The sequence below is a fragment of the Haliaeetus albicilla genome, chromosome 22 (genome assembly GCF_947461875.1).
Source record: "Haliaeetus albicilla chromosome 22, bHalAlb1.1, whole genome shotgun sequence".
Lineage (NCBI taxonomy): Eukaryota > Metazoa > Chordata > Aves > Accipitriformes > Accipitridae > Haliaeetus > Haliaeetus albicilla.
Window position 1 is genome coordinate 12,451,357 of NC_091504.1, and position 19,891 is coordinate 12,471,247.

The window sequence follows — 19,891 nt, forward strand, 5'->3', positions numbered from 1 at the left end:
CAGAAAAATGTAGCATGCTGTTTCCTGCAGAAACCTTCTTAAATTTTCTGGACTGATCCTGAAGTCTGTCCTGTTCAATTGTTCAATTCTTAGACAGTCTGTCATATTCAGGAAATAAGCCAGGATATAAAGTTATTTATTTTTTCTTATTATTTACATCCTCAGATATTCAATTTGATTAGTTTCAGCTTAATAGTTTTGACATTTATGCCACAAATGTAAACAAAAAACAATACTGGTTGATCTAATCAAAACATAACCATCAATAGAATGGCTATAGCATCTATCTCCTAGGAACAGAAGCAGTAAAACCTTTAAGAATGTTATGTGATTAATTTTTTAAAAAAACAGGGAAGGTTAACAGTACATTTCCCATCACCTGACACTTTAACTTAAGATGGGCAGTAGCTGGGATATGTTATTGACTCAGATTCAGCAGTTTCTAGATGAGATTCTCTGGGCTATAAAATACAGGAGCTAGGGCCCAGTGAGCATGACCGTATCCTCTGCTCTTCAAACCATACAAAAAATGGTATATATGGAAAGGGTTTCTTTCCAAATACAGTCAACTGCTTAGTGTAGCCATGAGATGTCAGTAGAGACCACTGTTTCTGTGCAAACAATTATAAAACAGAAAAGGTCTCTCAAGTCAGAGCATTCAAACTAGGATTACTAGCAATACAAATGCCAAAGTGGGATGTGACCCAGTATATACTGCCACTGCTAATATGCATCCAAAGACCGAATGTGACAGTGATATGGCTGCTGAAAGGACTGGCAAAAAGGGAGGGAAAAGTTTGAGAGCCTAGTTAGGGTTAAAGCCGATGTGTAAAACATAGGAGAACGCTATTACAGTAAAAGAGCGCTATAATGTTTTAGTAAGAGCAAAAAGATCTAGTTTTTTGTAACATAACTAGAATGCAATCCAGTAGTTAAAGACCTGTAACCTAAACCAGGGATGGCTGAAACTCTGGGGGTTGAACCTGGCCTTCAAGGTAGTTTTGTCTGGTCTCCAGGAACATCTGACCAAATTTCCTGTGAATTTGCAATTGCTGGGCTAACAACTGTGCCCCCTTAGCAAACAAACTGGGAATACTGAGGCACAGGGGAGTCTCTCTTGAGCATGGATATACCAATTCTGGGGTCAGTTTGATTCTCTAGTACAAAGCCAGAACATTCATTCTAAACTTTTTGGTCCTGAGCTGGGGCAATTTAGTCTGTTAATATGAAAATGACAGTCAGGACGCCAAGGGACATGTGTTTTTTACTGATATATCTTGGCTAACCATGAACTGCTTCGCTGCAAGGGATTTACAAAATGAACCAGAGAAAAGGATATCTGTATTTATGAAAGCTTAGATTTCCTTTCATTTGCAAAACAATGCAAAACAAGTGATAAAATTGGAGGCCAAGATTACCTGAGATCCCAAGATGTCAATCAAACTTGGGAAAAATCTAAGTCTTTTGGATCTGTCTCATGGGCCAGTTCCAGTTTTCCTTAACAGCTTCAGTGGGCAGGCACTCCATGCCTTGCTGTGGTCACCTTAGTGGAGAGGTTCTGGGCATATTCTGGCCCTCCCCCAGTGCTGACCCATCAGGCATGGACAGAGCATGTCCTGTTTGGTCTCCAACCTACCATCCTTTTAAATTTGGAAGGAGGAAATTATGAATCATGTGTCTGCATAGAGTCAGTCAGGTCTATTGGCTTTGGCTCAGGGATCAGCAAATGTCTGAAGCTACTTTAACTGAAGCTGTGTCTGAAACAATAATGTCCCCTTGGTCATCAGAGGCGAGTATACAGAGACATCCAAGCTGCTCTGCAGGAGCCAGCTCAGGAACAGCACAGACCCAGACTGAATCTTTGTGGTTTCACATCTACATTATATTCACAAGCATCTCCTCTAAATGTCTTGTATATCTGCAGGTTTTTCACCCTCAAGGATTTCTTTGACCTCCCCTATCCTTCTCCGCCATCCCTTGAGGAAGCCTTTAAATTAGTGACTAGTATTGGCCAGTAGCTCTGTGCACTCTACCCACTCAAACAGTACTGCTCTGCTCAGTACATCTGGTTTTCTTCACTGTAAGTGTGGCTAATTACCTATGAGTTTGCAGTTCACCAGAAAGTAATGGGAACAGTCAGTGTCCTCATCTCAGTAACACATTTTGGGGAAAATACAGCAAAGAACTGAGTATTAAATAAACATTAGTTTCAGTAAGAGGAAGGTCACTTGACCGATAAGGTCACTTGAATCAAATTACATAAAGTCCTTTCCTGGATGTTTTCTCTTTCTAGTTAATTCTTTAAAATGTTCAAGGCTTATTTGACTATTCCAAACCATCTTTTTTTGATTTGTATTGAGAAGGAATTTCAGAGAAATTCAGGGGTTATACAAATATTCAGGAGCAGAAGATACTCTTTATTATCATTGTGCCAGATATTGCAGGAAGCCAGAATGAGAAATTTAGGAAAGCCATGGAAATGAGAACTGCTGTAATTCAATAACAGATTCATTGGCTTTCTAATTACATTTGATCACTAGAGTATTTTTTATTGTAGCTGCCTAAGTATCTTATAAATGCCTACCACGTGTGACACAGGCACTTCAAAAGCATCATATAAACTGTAGAATAGATCTGCAGAAAAAGTTAAAGAAAAATACATATATTGGTTCTTCCACGTCTTCGTAAATAATTCCCAGCTCTGAGATGTCATTTTATTTAATTTTACAACATCCAAAACCACTGTAAAATAACATCTGTAATAAATACTCAAAAAAACCCTCAGATGATATTTGACTGTTACAGCTTACAGTAATGTCTGAGTAACATCATACAAATTGTATTATAAATAGATTCACCAGCACCAAAAAATAGAAATATTACATTTTACATAATTAACTTAAGCATATGGAATTTTGGCTACAAAGGATTTTTTTCTTTTCTTATAAAGTTGATTCGGTATGCTTTAACTTGTAAAATGACACAATTACACAGTCCCAACGTAAGGCAACATGGAAAATATGTGAAAACCAATGTGGGAGCAAGTGAGAATTACAAAATTGTATTGGCTATTCACAGAATTTCTACTGCTCAGTCTATTCAGGATTTCTAGCTTTATTTCATTCTGATAACAAGCAAGGTCTGCCAACTAAGGTCTTAGACTAGGATTCAGCAACTCAGGTTTCATGTGACCTTGGACAGTTTTTCTGCCTCAGTTCTCCATTCACAGCACGGTAGTAATAATGTTTCCTTGTATCTCCAAAGACTGTAAGCTCTCGGAAGCTCCCTGCCACTATTTTTTGTAAAGTAATTGGGACTGTGGGACTAGATTAGAGCTGAGCTCGGTAAGAGTAAATGTGCAATCTTTAACACGAGACACAATGATAAAATTGTTCTGATATTTAGCAGAGGTAGGTAAATGATGCCCTTTGCACTACTGGAGAAAGTACAATGGACTTGCCCAATGACACAGTGCGCCTTGCTGACACAGCTCCTGAGTCACAGTCTTGAACTATAATATGCTGAAGTCCTCCAGAAATACACGAACTAACAGAAATGTAGTGGAACTGTTAACACATTCAAGTCTTTATTCAAAACCACAGCAGTCAGGAAAATTTCTTCATTAGCTTCAGTGGGCACTGAAGTAAATTTTCTCTTAAATGCTATTACCCAGAGGAAAAACTAATAAAGAAAAACCAGATTTCTTGGCATCTGAGATGAAATTCAGGTATCCTGTGCGTTCAGCTTTACTCAGCAGTTTTCAGCACAAGTTAAACATATTCTAGCACAAAACATGTGCACAAATCTCATGAAAAGGAAGCATCATCAAAATTACTAAGAAGAACTGAGAAATGCATCATATACATCTTCTGCATTACAGAATTGAAAAAGCAGCTACTACTAAGCTGAAAGAGGTAAATACGTAGCCTGACCATCTGACAGATTGGGGCTGGCTACAGTAGTTATTAAAACATCTGGAAAAGCAGCTGTATCTTTCTCTTGCAGTACACTTACCACTGCACTGCACTTGAGAACTTTACCATCATAGTCACTACCATCTGCTGGATAACTAATACCAAGTCATTCACAGTATCTAGGCCTTATATCCTTTCATTTTATCACAGCACCAAAGCTAATTTTTAGAAAATGACTAATTTCTTCATTTTCACCCTATAAGTAATGATTTTAGGAAAGAGAACATGATGCTGTATCTCTCCTTAGACATTACACACAGCTGACATGGCTTAGGCTTCTGGGGTTCTCTGGTTTCTCAAGTCTTCCCATTTTTGTGTGTTGTCACAAAAAAATAGTGTGATTGTGGTACAGGAGAGAGGATGGCCTCTTTGGGGAGACATGAGGGAAAAGAAAGATCCAATAAATATGGAAGGTGTACACCAGAGTAAAGATTAATATTCACCTCACGAGATGTCCTAGCCATGCCCTAGTACTCGGGACTATCACTGGAGTTCTCCAAATAGTCTGCATTTCTTCCTATTCTTGATCTTTATTTTTGATTTTATTTTGTGCAACAAAATAATGTTAAGTATGCAATATTAACTGAGGATATTTACGCCTCACACTTGTTCCCTGGGTTCAGGTGTATAGACATCATATATCCCTACAGTCCTCCAAAGGCAGCAGGAAGATCACATTACCTGCCACAAAGTAGTCATCTCAGAGCAGGTCTGCTGGTAGAGGCTGCCAACATGACTGGAATCCTGGGCATATTTATTAGGAGTCTCAGAGGAGAAACCAAAAGCTAAGTGGACCATGCATACTGGCCTGCAAGGCACTCTGAGGCACTTTGCTGGAACAGCAGAAAGGGGAAAAGCAAGCAAGAAATCTGCCTTGTTCTAAGCAATGAATGGAGATGTCTTATGAGCTGCCAGCTGAAATTATTTTGGAAACACTAACACTGCAATGTACTTTCCTCTAAAGTCACAAGGGTTTTCTTATTGACAACACTTGAAATGTTCTGCTGATTTATCAGAATCTTCGTGTTTTATAGCTAACTGTGAGGAAAAGGCTTTACGGCAGCTGACAAGATACTCAGTCAAAGCCTTGCCACTTTTATTACCCCTAGTGACCAGATGGACCCAGCAATCCACATTTCTAGGTTCTGCAGGGTTCTGTTGTTGCAATACCTGTTGTTCATAATGTCTGTTCACGTCGCCGTTTCAGACCCACAACTCTTGCTGCCAGGAGAAACACAGCCCCAGTGAGCACTTCTGCAACAAAGGAGATCCAGACTAGTGCCAGTGACCAGCCAAACCTGATGTCGATTTCTACCAGGACATCCTTACTCCTCAGGAGGCAGACAGCTTCTTCGAAGGCAGCAGCTGAATATGCAATATACACACTGATCCCAGTAAGTGTAACAAGAGCTGGGAAAGAAAAACATATTCAGCTAGTTAGCATTCACTGCAGAAATTAAAAAAAATTAATTGGATACCTCTTACAGCTTCTTTGCCACTCATTCCTATCTACCCAGGCCAGATTACCAGTTAGGCTCTGTTTACCTTTGAAATCTAGTTGAGGCGGTTTTGGGGGGAAGGGTGAGAGGGAAGCAAAGGGAGGGTTATTTCTGTCCATTGAGTGTACTGTGTTCTCACTGTTAAATACTGAATCAAAATGTATAACAGCAAGCCTCCCACAATAAAAATTTAGTCATGTCTTTTACAGATATCTAACGCATGTACATCTCTGTTTTCAATACTGTATTATAATGCATCCTGATTTCTCATTGCTGTGCACCACATACAGTTGTATACCTCTATGCAAGAAAGCCCATAGAGACTCTTGCATTTCAGCTCAGTGACCTGAATTTAGGCTGTTTTCTAATTTTGAGTATCGTAAGTTTTCAGTGTTCAGTGTAAATGTCTTGGTCTTTACTGTCAGCTCCCACCAAATGTTGTGGAGTCGTGACTATTCTTCACTTCCAAATAATTAAGCCAAAGACATCCTTGGAGCAGACCAAAAATAAATTCATAAAGACACTCAAACAAAAAGCCAGATGTTTTCAGAATGAAAGGACTGTACAGAAGCTAGCAAACTTAGGGAATGGCACATCTAGCACAAGTACATGCTACATCCTGGGCCTGGTGTTTATGTCACTCAAAGGACATATATTAACTAAAGTCATAACTTCACTGGATCAATGGCAGGAAAGATGCAATAGAAAGGGCCTGGATTGAAGGACTGTAGCCCAGGGAAAGTAGATACAGGACACTTGTAGGGCAAGATAGTGTCTTACCTAATTCTGAGGGAGAAGAATTTTTGTCTGGCTTTCTGTTAAATGACAGTGTAAGTCTAGATGGCATTTTTGCCAGAAAGACAAGTTTGAGTACAGGCAAACCAAGATGGAAGAGTATTGGGTTATCCAACAGTCAAAATTCATACTCATATTCCTCATTTTAACCATGCTATGATGCCTGTAACTTATCCTAGTCCTCTGCAAGGGGGGGGAAAGAATCACTTTATACCTTTTGTCAGCAGAAATGGAAATGACTGTTCTGTTGACATTTTCAACAAGGTATGCCAAGTTCTCTGATCCACCTTAAATGTGGCCATATTTCAAAAAAATGGGAAAGCATATAGCAAGTCCTGGGATGTGGAACATATCAGTTCTGCTATTTTCCAAAAAACTCAGGTCTCCGGAATTGCATCATAAAATATTTCTTTCTGCTGAGACAGAACTATCTAATCAATACTGGACTCCATGAACCGGAATATCCTATAAAACTGCATGCCCGTTATATGCATCAAGCCTCGGTGCAGCTGAAACAGCTGAACAATACCATCTGAGCGAGAGGAGGGTCTGGTCTCACACCAAAGGCCACCCTGCAGTCTGTTCACACTGTCCTGGGAAACAGCACTAGTTGCATCTTTAGAACACATTCAAGCACCCTTCTCCTAATACTGTCTTTGTGCTTCCTTTCCCTCTTTGCAACCCCAAGAAAGGCGCAGTAACCCACTCCTCGGTGGGATAATCATGCCTTGCACTTCACAGCTTTTTCATCCTTCACTTACTATTTGGAGTAGTTTTCAAATAGCTCTAAGCCTTTTTAGTGAATACAGCTTTCTGATGTTCTAAGGAAATAGAACTTACTTTTTTTTTTGTAATGGGGGATGGTTGGTCTTTGTAAGATCATTTCAGACTAAAAAGGTCAGTCAAGACTTTGAGACAGCAGCATTTGTTTCCAGCCATCCCCTAGCATTCTCTTCCTAGCAACAGAACAGTATAATCAGGTGATGAAAGCCAATACTGATGATCCCCTTTTCTGTTGGGGAAAATTTCTGTTTCAAGTTACATTGTGAAACAGTACTGAAAATGTATTTGGAGAAGAAAAGGGAGATGGATTTAAACCCAGTTCTTCTACTTTGACAGAATGTTCTTAGTTTTAATTCATAAATTACTTTCTAAAACACAGAGGTTTTGGTTACAGCAAAAATAATAGAAAACAAAATGTAAAAGAATTTTACTAGCTTCAAATTGAAATGTTACACTCCAACTAAAATAACTCTTTGTGGTTTCCTTTTGTTACCCACAGTTTAGGGAGACCACTGTAGTTCAAAACTAGCAGTGAAGCTAACCCAGGAATGCCTAGCAAGACCCTTTTCAGGAACTCAGTGCAAATGCCTTTGAAAAAATAGCAGTTTTCTTAACAGTTGTAAGATCTGTGCAAGGCTATCGAACCCTATGCTTTACTAATTCCAAAGTCACCTCTCCAATACTCCATTAGCCTGTCTGTAAAGAATTTGGGCACTGTGCTGAGAAGGTATTCAATCTTTTGCATTAATGGGCACAGGAAACACATAGTGTTCAAAGTATGACTCACTCCACAAGGATGTATGGTTGTGTGTGATTATTTGCCTTTTGTGACTATTAAGGGGCAGCTTTCTATTCCAGAATCCCGTCAGGAGCTGAGCAGACACCAAGTGAATGAACACCAGCATTATTCTGAAAGCAAATTCTTGCTTAGCTTTTTTCACCCGGAAGATAAAGTGATGTTTCCCAGATATAATCTCTTACTATTTACAACAGTTAAGCTGGGAGTTTGATATAGTACCTCCAAAAAGAAAAAGCAGTCCCGTCATTAGAAGCAGTAGGTAGGCCCTGGCAAGAATACTGATGAATCCAGTCATTCCTCCAAAAATCATCAATATCAGGCTGAGGGGCATCAGGATGACAAATGTTCCATGCATGTCTGAAGAAAAATGAAGAATGTTAATATTTTAATATTTTATTATGGTGGCACTGGATGTACTAATAATTATTGAGTGCAGGGCCCCTGATCAGTCTCACAGCCTTATTCTGTGCTACACAGACAAGGAGCTGGGCAATCTCTTGGGTTTTCAGTTTAAGCTGGCAGGACAAATATATGGTATGGAGAAAAATGTAACATACAGAGCAAGCCCATCACACGATCACAGCCTGTGTTTCAAACAGAGACCACAAATAAAAAGGATATGTCTACATGGATATATTTAAGCAATTAAACTGTTTCAGATATTAAGCCTAGCTGAATAACAGGTCATACATTGTATATCAGGTAGTCACTGACAACCTTAATAAAAGGTAGCCCTGGTTATCTGAATCATACAGATCACAGTGCGTGGCATTGTTCTGTTTGGGTGGTGGGATCCAGCAGATGCTTTGGATAAACTCTTTTTTTTCTGTCACATGTCCTCTGCTGAACCGATCTAGCACATTGTTGACCTTTTCCTTTGTTGCAGCTGACCACCAACTAGAGGTAAATTTTCCCATCCAGCACTAATTCTGTGTCTGTCATTGTTTCCTACAGCAGCTTCACTAAGTACATTAACCCATCCTGGTTGCTTCCTCCCATGCTAAACGTTTTACATTAGTCTTTCTTGATCCCTATAACATTTTAATAGCTGTGTAAACAGAAGGTTGCTATATATTTTTGCATATCACACTGTTTTTTCCATCATAAACCATCTTTGTGTCATTGTTCCCTCTCATGCAATCTATCCACAACGTTCAACCCAACCTTTTCTAGAATAATGATCAAAAAAAAGTAATTCCGGCTTCCAGTATCAATTTATTTCATACCAGTGTGAAGTGCAGAGTTACTGAGAAAGGAAAACTTCAAATCCATTTTCTGAAGGGCTCTAGGCTTCAGTGTCTCATTTAATTTCACAGAGGAACAACAATACACCATTAGCTGGTTCCTAAGGAAAAGGAGTCAGTTAAGAGATCACGGTTTGTATGTGATCAGGTAATCAATTTTTTTAAGTCACTGTAACTGCCCACTGAATTGGAGGTACTCCACCCGTCACTGGCTAAGGATCCAGCTTATCCTCTTCAATACCATTATAAAGATAAGACACAATCGTGTACATGTTTCTATTCATTCTGGAACCTTGGAAGATTAGGAAAAGCCTGCATGGGATCAAGGCAGACACTTAATTTCTTTAATTGAGTGGAATGTGGTTTGAAGACATAATTATTTGTTACGTGTAGTACGGAAGATATTCACAAGGAAAAAGTTTTGGGAGGTGGGCCCATTGTTCTTCCATTGCTGTTTATTTACGCTGGTATTATATTCTCATATTTAGACCCACATATGCCCACATCAGATCAGTTGATGCTCAGAAAGCATGAATTCAGCATTCTGCATGGAAGGGAGCACTTTCTCTCCTTGCTTCTAAATCTGAGCATACTGCCTCGGCTTTCTTTCAGCAAAACTGGCCATGGCTGCTGTTGATGGCTAAGAAACCCAAACCTAGAGCAATTCTCAGACACTAACAGTCAAATCAATCTTCAACTTCCTGTGTATAAACCAGTATGTCAAAACTGTTTGCAAATCTTAGTTGAATACCAAGAGAGGAAATAGCCATGGAACTTAGGTCAGGAGTTAGAATTGGTTGTCAGGGATGTGATGCGACATGATGTGACAGAATAGAGATTTGGCACACAATTTAATTCTCATATTCTAGAGAGGCAGCAGGAACAGGCTAGTCTTCTCCCTGTTTGTGCTTCCTGAGTGTATTAGGTCTGATTTTGATTCCCCACCATTTTGACATCCATGTGTCCTCTTAGATTTGGTCTTGCATTGTCCTGGTTTCAGCTGGGATAGAGTTCATTTTCTTTCTAGTAGCTGGTATAGTGTTATGTTTTGGGTTCAGAATGAGAAGAATGTTGATAACACTGATGTTTCCAGTTGTTGCTAAGTAGTGTTTAGACTAAGTCAAGGATTTTTCAGCTTCTCATGCCCAGCCAGCGAGAAAGCTGGAGGGACACAAGAAGTTGGCACAGGACAGAGCCAGGGCACCTGACCCAAACTGGCCAAAGGGGTATTCCATACCATGTGATGTCATGCCCAGTATGTAAACTGGGGGGAGTTTGCCGGGGGGGATCACTGCTCGGGAACTAACTGGGCACTGGTTGGTGAGTGGTGAGCAATTGCATTGTGCATCACTTGTTTTGTATATTCCAATTCTTTTTTTATTATTGTTTTTATTATTAATTTCTTCCTTTCTGTTCTACTAAACAGTTCTAATCTCAACCCACCAGTTTTACCTTTTTTTTTTCCAATTCTCTCCCCATCCCACTGGGTTGGAGGGGGAGTGAGTGAGCGGCTGCGTGGTGCTTAGTTACCAGACCGGGGTTAAACCACAACATGCATGTAAGAGGTGAAAAGGCCTTGAGGGGATAAAATATGATGCAATTAATATTTTAAAAGTAAGAATGTAAGAAGGGTGCAACTCTGTCCTCAGACCTGGCTTTGCTGGAGGGAAGAAACATAAACAAGCTCATCACTGGGCCTGTGCTTTGTGATTTTCCAGGTGTCCCGCATGAGTCAAAGTTGCTGTGAACAAACTATACCTCAGGACAGTAGCACTAACAGTTGCTATTTCTTTGACCTTCCTTTTCATGGTGTGATTTCAGCTACTGCAGCTAGGACTGTAACCTTAGCCAGGACAAGCGCGGATGAAGACGACAAGGCTCTGAATGTAACCTTTTGAAGCCAAGGGAAAACAAAACCATACCAGAGTATTCTCCTGGGGAGTGTCATAGATTACATTAATGATCTGGGACAGTTGCATGCAACATCAGAATAACTCTGATTTTTACGCCCTCTTCAGTGAAAATACAGGTTTTAGGGATATCTCAGCTGAAACCCACAAATCCCTCTGTGACAGAGCCTTACTTTTCCTACACACAGCTGGGATCACATTTCACATGAATCACCTGCAGCTTTTTTAAAATCAAATATTTGATGGATTGTATTTGGTTAAACAGCACTTTTATCACCTCCAGTGTTCTAGTTCAATACCTAATACCCATTTGTCCTTCTTCTATGAAATCTGCAACTGCCTGGGAAACTTATTCTAAAATGCTGCCATGGAAACCACTCAGGAATCTGAATTCATGCCATCTGGCATATGATATTATGTCATTATATTGCTTGATTAGAGGGACAGAATTAGTTTATAGAAGGACATGACTTAAAATATCTTTACTGTTTTTCTGTCTTCAATAATCATCTGTAAAAGAAGTTAAAACATTAATTTTGCTGTAATTTTAGTGGTTTTTAGGTTGTGTTGTAATACATATTTATGCATTATTATACATATGTCTTCATTTTGATGAAATTAATCTAGTATTGAAACAAAACCAACCTAAGCATTTTGCACAAGAGGAGGCATGTGCACTTTCTTATAAAACAGAATTCAGTTTCCCACATTTATTTCTCAACACCTGAGTTCCCTGTCAGTCCAACATGAAAGCCCCAATAGTTTAATCTTGAAAATACTGAAACAAACTGATGAACATTTTAAAAATGTTCCAGTTTTTTTGTAGCAAAAAATACTTTAATTGCTTGACCTGAGTTAATGAAGTTTTACATCAGCTAGACAAAGCTGTTTCAACTAGAGGTCTGACCAAATGTCTGTAAGATTGACATCTGCAGTGTGTGTCCAGATCTGTGAATTTGGCAGACATTTCTAAATTACCACCTAACACAGTTGTTGACGAGTTGTTCGTAACAGAAATCTGTGGAATGAACTAGAAAAATTGAATGGTGTCAAAAGTAGCCAACTGCAGGTCTAGCAGTTTTGTTAATCATCTCCTGTTATCATGCTGGAGCTTAATTGTTTCAAACTAACATTGGTTTTGTTTGCACAGCTTATAATAGCAAATAGTCTCTAGAAATCTGTAATAGTCACCTCATCAGAAATACTCCAAATGGCAGCAGCTCAGAAGAGCTTAATTAAGGACCTGTTTATCTTCCCCAGCAGTAACTAAATAGCCAGTTAGAAAGACAAAAGACTCTAGCTGAAACAGAATGCTGGCAGTAGCTAAAACCAGTGGGACTGCTCTGGAAAGACTTGGCAAAGCCAGGAAGAAACAGTGTACTGAGAAAGCCTGACCTGCTTGCAAGGAAGGAAGGAAGGAAACAACAGAGAAACAACGAGCAACAAAAAAGAACTGCTGTCTGTGTCTAAATGTGAGACTTCTGGGCTTGAACCCCAGGGACATGAAGGCCTGGATTCCTTCCTGTTCAGTAGAGAAAAGATGATGCTGGAGGAGAGCTCACAGGGTTAGAGTACACCAGGATAATTAGCTAAGCTCCGGACTTTGTGTTACACATTTTGGCTTTGTGCTCTTCTTACGCAACAAGTCTCTGAGCTAAACTGGAAGACAAATTATAGACAGTAGAAATAAAATTATGCTAGACTTGGTATAGGTGCGCACTGATGAAAACCTTCAATACTAGGAATGGGTAGAATGATAAAAGTAAGTGATACACTGTGGTGCACGTTCTATGGCTATGATACCAATTAATTTGAAAATGAGAACATTCATCAGAAGTTGTCGCTCATTAGGTCTCAGCTGCAGTGATGCTAAAGTTATCTCAGATTTCTGTATATATTTATTGTAATATCTACTGTAAGTACCAAAGCAAATGTTCACTGGAACCTCTTTGAAGGCCCACTGCACTGTTGCTCAGAAACAAAGCAGATCCGTTTAGGTATACACCTACCATATCAATTACACTAGAATTTCTATGTACATCATTTGGGTCTTATTTCATTTGGCCTCTGAACTGGCTCTTGCCAGGTATTCCAGCCCTAGCTGCTTCCTTCTGATAACTTAAAACCAAAAGGAAAAAATCATGAAGAACTGTAAATCACCCAGGAAAAATATAATGGCAGCCAGAGAATTAGGCATTCTGGAATTGTAACATTATAAACATGTAACTCAGTAAAAATGAAGCAGGTCCATAGAGAGTGGAGAGAAGTGTGAAAGCAGCTGGTTAGTGACTTACAGCGTCCACATGCTGCAAGGAAATCCAGTTTAGTTTAACTGTACTATTAAACTAATTTTGTTGATGAAGAAACCAAGGCAGCTGTTACATTATAAAAACTGAGGTATCAGTAACTGCCCTTACTGCAAAGATTTGTTTCCCTACAAGAAGCACTAACTTTCCTGCAGTCTCATGGTTCCAGCTATATTGATGTCTAAAAAAAAATAAATAAAAATACTCTGGGGAGAATAATTTAAGCAGTTGTGCATGGGCAGCTGCACACTCCAGTCTTGGTTTTATAACAAGAAAAACATTTTCTTCCAGCCATATATAAGTGGAAACCACATCCATTAACTGATCATCTCTGGAAGGCTCAGGAATAGAGGACAGCACTAAAAAGTGACTTGTAACAGAAAATCAATCACTGTACATGATGTTCATATTACTAACAAAAAATCAGGATTGTCAGAGGCTTAATCATACCTTGTAGGTACCTAACGCAGCTGGTTCATGTGTCAGGGGCAAACCAGGCAGCCATTAAGAAATAATAGTAGTTCCTTTCACGTTATTTTTCATAACGCTAGTCTCAGCTCTGCAGTGTAGATGGGACCCCGCACCAGTCTGGGGTGCAAAGCTAAGATTCAGGAAAAATTATCTGTTTTGTAATTTTGCATCTGTTTGCACTTTTGGACCAAAATGGCCTCTTACATTTTGGCCAAATAACACATATAGATGTTGCTTAGGTGTGCCAAAAGAAAAAAGAAAAAAAAAAAAAGCTTTGTGGCAATTTGGTTTTAAAATATAAGAGGAGGGGGGGAAGTCACACAAAAAACCCTCCACATTTTAAAAAATTTCACCATGCTTTGAAAAAAACAGCCACAGCTTTCTAGGATCAGCAAATCATATAACATTTAGTTCAGAAGAATGTAGATGCAAGTAATTTTTATGTTACCAAGCAGGGGTCACTATCCAGCCATAACTGAGACACATAGGAGCAGGTTACTTGAGTTTCCAAGATGTAGAAGAGTTTTGACAGGATACATTAGTATCCAGCAAACACATTACTTTCTTCTTTTGACAGCTCATCTGTCCTGAAAGAAGTACTTGGACCAAGTCCAGAGTACAAACTGATTTTGATTAGAATTATTTACAAAATTGTTCATTTTGCAGGGATTACACTGATGTTGTCTTTAGATAAATCTATACTGATTTACTAATTATTAACAACATAGACTTTGGCAAATGGAAAACATCTCTATTACAAAAATGCCCAAGAGTAACCTTTTCCCAATGTAACTTGTTGGGTTTTGGTTTGGGTTGGGTTTTTTTCTGAAAGAAATTATTTTACAAAGCTGCAACTCTTGGGGAAAATTTTTCAGTAGATACTGCCATTCCTTCTACGCACCAACTTCCCCCTCTCTGTATGTGATCCTCAACATTTAGATGTGATTTTGAATGTTATGTTTCTTCTACCAGAAAATGGCAAAGCTGCTCAGAACTCCTGATGCAACTTCCTTTCAAGTCAGAGTGACATTCTTCTTCTACCATTTAGTGAGAGATGGATCCAGCTCATCATGAAAAAAAGTTGCTCTTTCTGCTTGTCTCTCATAGCTGCCACAGGAGAACACACGGCAAGACAAGATATCTGAGGTGACTTTGCTGACAGATTTCAGTTTTAAAGGTGACTTTCAGAGGACTATCTTTAATCCTAGTGGTCACCAAGAAACCTTAATAACTGTCTAAATTGTGAAAAGTGACACTTTCATTTTAATCCTGTATGGGACAGCGGAAAATATGCATCTCCAGTAAAAAAAAATTTTTTAAATGCAGAAATTTCAGAAAAGCTAGTGGTAGGTAGTCTAGCGGTATATTTCTTTAAACAATAGCTGATGTTTTAAACAAATACATAACCATGCCGTAATGCAATCTATAGTAGGAAAATGTTTTATACATTGTGGGTTTGAGGGAGAGAGAGGGTATACACCATATATTCGGCTGGAGGGAGTGATAAGAAAAGAAATGGAAGCTTAATGTACAGGAGACAGCATGCTTGTGCCTAATCCATTAGAAAAATTGCTCAAGAGTATTCCTATGATGTGAAAATACATCATACTCTCAGGCTTAACAAGACCTAGATTGATTGCCTGAGTAATATTGCTGGTAGCACAGAACTTTTAACTTGTACACCCAATTTTTTTAATTTGCCAGGACCTGTATTTGAAGTACGCAATAAGCCTAAAAGGAATCTGCTGGGGATGAACAGGAGAGAGATTGGAAATGTGGAGGGAGGGAATGTGAAGGTTTTTCATTCTCTAGCGAAGGGTTTGTCTTCTGGCAGTGACCAGCACTTCTGTTTCCAGTTGGACCCAGCAATTTGCACTCAGTTATAGGCTTTCTCCCATCTTTTTGGCACTTGTGTCTGGTTAAGACATGCCAGCAAGAGTATGGGAACTCTGAAGAATGGGGAACAGGATTCCTGATGTGTTACTTAAGTGCCTGCATTAGGACACAGCCCTTCTAAATCTTTTTAGGAATAATCGGCAAGAAACACGTTTGATGTTGCCAGAGCTCCTGAAATTCAGTCTGCCAATCAAACAGTGAGAAATATGGGTGTACTGCTAGACAGAATGAGATCAATTCCATATGAATGTGCCTCACACAGACACCTGCACAGGCACACACAGAGCAAAACATAATTTTCTGAAGTAACTGATTAAAGCTGTGCAATTAGCCTGTTTGCCCCATATAGCAACACGTGAAGAAATTACTGTAACTACACTGGAATCCACGATCCCAGAATTGTCCTCTAAAATTCTAGTTAGAATGTGTTGTAGATGAAGACAAATGTTCAACCTGATCTGCCTAAATATGCTTCAGTGACCACAGTCAGAAAATATTTAAGAAGTGTAAGGCTGAAGTAGAAGGTAATATCTCAGTACTTAACAAACCTAGACATCACTTAGAAATATCTATATTTCCTACAAGTAAGAAGTACTGACATGGCACTTCCTATGTTTAGCTGCTATTGCTGTGGGTCTGAAACCGCATTGAAGCTGAACACCTAAAATATCAAAAAGTTCACTCTGTAGAGCATTCTAATCAAACCTCGTAGGTTCTTCCAAAGAAAGTATCTTTGACTTCTTATCATTTTTAGGCAGACAACACCTGCTTATAATAAAATCTGCAAGTGTCTCTGCAGACCTGAAGTCTTTGTCCAGGAACCTAAAAATAGTGTTTGATACGAGAGTGAGAGAGAAAAATTTCTCTGAGGGTCTGAAGAGTCTGTAAACTGTTATGAATCCAATTTTTACTCATATTCACTATTTTCTTACACTCCATGACTACCAAAGAGCTGTCCTTTGTTTCCAAGCCAACATCATTTTTATAACCAGAAGAGCTCTGTATAGTTGCTTTTGTTTTTGCAGAATTCAGCTTTCATTGAAGAGCTGTAACCTAAAATCTCCTCGCCTGAGAAAAATTACAGATATATCTTTTGCAAATACAAACACAACTTTTGAAATGCTAATGATTTTATCCTGAAATCTTAGACTATCCCCAATATAACAGTTGAGGTGCACACTTTAATGCACACCTAAAATGTGATCAGTCTGGTTAGGTTTGATTAACTCTGAACCCTCAAAGACTTAAGTGATCCAGCAGACAATCATTTTCACTGATCCTCAGAGTTTTCAGCAACATCAAGCAGCTAAGGCCCTCTGTCTTAAGTGAGGAAGATTAAAGAAATGGCACCTTTGCATTTGAAAGCACAGAGACAATCTGTGGTGTTAGTCTTGAACCTGTCAATATATTTGTATGGCTGTTTCCTTAGCCCACTGTGATCTCATTCCTACTTTAACTTTCCAGTTACTGTTGCAACACAGCTACATTAGCATCAGTACCTTATAGGCTTACTTTGCTGTGTCTGCTGCACTTTTAGCTATATCATGAGATGCTGCTCCAAAAGACTAAAGACACTCTAAGCCTTTCTGAAGGATTGCTCAGGGAAATGGCTGGTTTTGAGGGGAAAAGTACCATTTTAAGATACAGGAAAAATGCATATATTCTGCTTGCAAGGGGGAAACAGCCAGAGTCAGAGAGGAGATGTAAGCAAATACAAAATTAAAAAAAAGCAAACCCATACACAAGCATGTATGAGCAAAGCATTGTGCAGAATAAGATGCAAAGAAGCGAAATTATCTTTTAGGAGAAGCCTAAAAGTATTTGAAAATGTTTAGTTTGGACTTTCTGAAAACATTCTGTCATTGACAAATGAATCTAAAGAAAAAGAAGCAAATACTAACCAACACAGTTAGAAACTTAAAGTAATCTTTCTGAACACAAAGACTTCGAAGACTCCTTTTAGTCATTGATTTATTTTCTTAAATGCCCACATACTTAAGGTTTTTTTCAGTGCAAGGAATCTCACTGAAAGGGTAGATAAGTAGCTGTCTTAAAGAGTAATTTAAATGTGTGCTCAAGCATTTTCAGTGATCAAACTCTTTTGAGGAGATTTTGAACATTTTTGCCTTTTATTTTTAACAATTGTCTGCCTTCCTGAGCCATTGCAGGTAGAAACATCTTGCTCCTGTGGAAGAAATTAGCTGAACTTGACATCAAATAGATGGTCATTTTCAACAGCAATCCCACTTAAAGACCACATGCAGTGACAAATACTGTACAAAAGCAGAGTCAAAACACTATCTCAAAGAGCCCCCCTCTGAATCAGAAATGGGAACTTGTAAATAAGTGGACAAGGAGGGAGGGAAGGATGGATGAAACTGTAGAAATAATATAAAAGTTACTCACACAAAAGCTGTCTGTGTGAATCAGTGATGTTTGCATTCTCATGCCAGAAGGGATTAATCAAAGGGTAACATTCGCTCCTCACTAACAGAGAAGGGAAAAAACAATGAGAAAAAATTACACTATATCTTATTGCAGTAGATCCTCTTTTTTTTTCTTTTTGCATGTACATATAAGTCATATAATATTACCTGCTTTAAAAACAGTCATTCCTAGGTAGGGAAGGAAAGGAGGGGATTTTCACTACCCAGCATTGGCCAGCTTCTGCTCCCATGGGGCCTGACCACTGAAGTCAAGAGGGAAACATCTGCTCATTTCAGTGGGGCTCAGGGCACAGCAAAGGGGAGAATTCCTTTAACCTGCTCCTTCTCCCCTGCTCCACTGGAGGTAACATCCTTTCTTGCCTATGATGAACACTACTTACTGCTTGTTCTTAATGGTGGAATCAAAACCAAAAGTAATATGCCCGGCACACAAGTTAAACTAAATGGGGAAAATCCTGTAAAATCCACGTAGGATTTATGGATCTTTCATTAAAATCCAGAACTGTGAAACACCAAGCAGGATCAAATGCAGTACAATTACTTGGTGAACCCAGTGAGTCTTTAGTCACTTACCTTTAGTTAGCATGGGATTAAGTTAACTTTATTTATATTATTTAAAGAGATACATTTCAAACTAATAATATTTATATTGCTATCACTTATACTAATATTACTTATGTATGTAAACTAGACATTGTTTAATATTCTTGATATTACTATTTACCATTTTAATGGCTTTAACCCAGAGCTGTCGCCCCTCGATTCCCCCCGAGTCAAATGAAGAGACATCTCCCTCCTTCTAAATGGTTAACGTTTATTGAATTACTTTGAACTAAAAGTCGATGTAAAATCGGGTTACAGTAGCCGAAAATTGGCTATCCCCACGCCCCCTCGGGCCAGTCATCTCCTGTCGATACCGGACAAAGGACGGTTCCTCCGAGCACGCACAGCCCGGACCAGGAGCGACCGCGACCGCCTGCTGCGGCCCCTCCGCTGCCACAGGCCGGAGCTGCCCCCGCCGCCGCCGCCCCCCGCGGCCGGGAAGAGTCGAAGCCCGCGGCCACCCCGCCCTGCCGGACACGCGTGGGCCGGGCCGGGCCGCGCCACTCACCGCGGCAGGTCCGCCACAGACCCGAGTGCGAGCTGAGGGCGTCCGTGCCGTTACGGGACGCCTCCAGCCTGGAGGCATCGATGATGTACCAGAAGTCCGTCGCGATGGCCACCACGAGGAAGACGAAGCTTGACGCTCCCACCAGGGCCACGAAGAGGGAGAGGACGCCCAAGTTAACCTTCATGCCGCCGGCCGGCCGCCGCCGCCGCCCCGCCTCAGCGAGACCCGGCGGCCTCGCCTCGCCTCGCCGGGCCGGGCCGGGCCGGGCCAGCGGGGCCCGCCGCAGGTAGCCCGCCTCGAGCCCCGCCTCGAGCCCCGCCCCGGCCGCGCGGCACGGAGCCGGGGGGGGGGAGGGGGGGGCTGTCTGTCTCCCTTCGCGCCTCACCCCGCCGCCGGGCGGAGCGGGGACCCCGCGTCCCGCCGCAACGCCCCGGCCGCGGCCCCGGCCCCGGCCCCGGCCCCGGCCCCCGCCCCGGCCCCGGCCGCGGCCCGGGCCCCGGCCCCGCGGTGCTCCCGGCCCGGCCCGCCGCCGCCCCGCTCGGTTCGCTTTCCCGCCCGGCCCGTCAGCCCCGGCCGCCGGCCTTGCGCTCTCCCCGAAGGTCTGCGGATAGGGGGGCTGTGGGGAGCGGGGCGCTGAGCCCTGCGCCCCTGGGCAC

At 40.7% G+C, this 19,891-nt stretch overlaps 1 protein-coding gene across 4 annotated transcripts; it reads right to left on the reverse strand.

Annotated features, from left to right (window-relative positions):
* Positions 1 to 2,396: 2,396 nt before the first annotated feature.
* Positions 2,397 to 19,503, reverse strand: TMEM114 (transmembrane protein 114). Of its 4 annotated transcripts, XM_069809900.1 has the most exons (5): positions 19,236 to 19,501; positions 18,084 to 18,164; positions 8,070 to 8,207; positions 5,145 to 5,384; positions 2,397 to 2,634 (listed from the first exon to the last, which is right to left on the reverse strand). In XM_069809900.1, exons 1-4 carry the CDS (start codon positions 19,417 to 19,419, stop codon positions 5,152 to 5,154), a joined length of 636 nt encoding a protein of 211 aa, XP_069666001.1. In that variant the 5' UTR covers positions 19,420 to 19,501; the 3' UTR covers positions 2,397 to 2,634; positions 5,145 to 5,151. The 4 variants fall into 4 exon arrangements, 3 of the variants coding, with proteins under 3 accessions (XP_069666001.1, XP_069666000.1, XP_069666002.1); XM_069809899.1 differs by having other exon boundaries at positions 2,397 to 5,384; XR_011329283.1 differs by lacking the exons at positions 2,397 to 2,634; positions 5,145 to 5,384 and adding an exon at positions 9,077 to 9,195 and having other exon boundaries at positions 8,093 to 8,207; positions 19,236 to 19,502.
* Between the last annotated feature and the right edge of the window lie 388 nt (positions 19,504 to 19,891).

Excerpts from the sequence above, each read along its gene's own strand:
- TMEM114 (XM_069809900.1), bottom strand. The coding sequence starts at position 19,419 with ATGAAGGTTAACTTGGGCGTCCTCTCCCTCTTCGTGGCCCTGGTGGGA. Across the intron at positions 8,208-18,083 it reads TTCACACAGACAGCTTTTGT|ACATGCATGGAACATTTGTC; the intron begins GTGAGTAACTTT and ends ATTTTTCTTCAG. Across the intron at positions 5,385-8,069 it reads ACTGCTTTTTCTTTTTGGAG|CTCTTGTTACACTTACTGGG; the intron begins GTACTATATCAA and ends TTTCTTTCCCAG.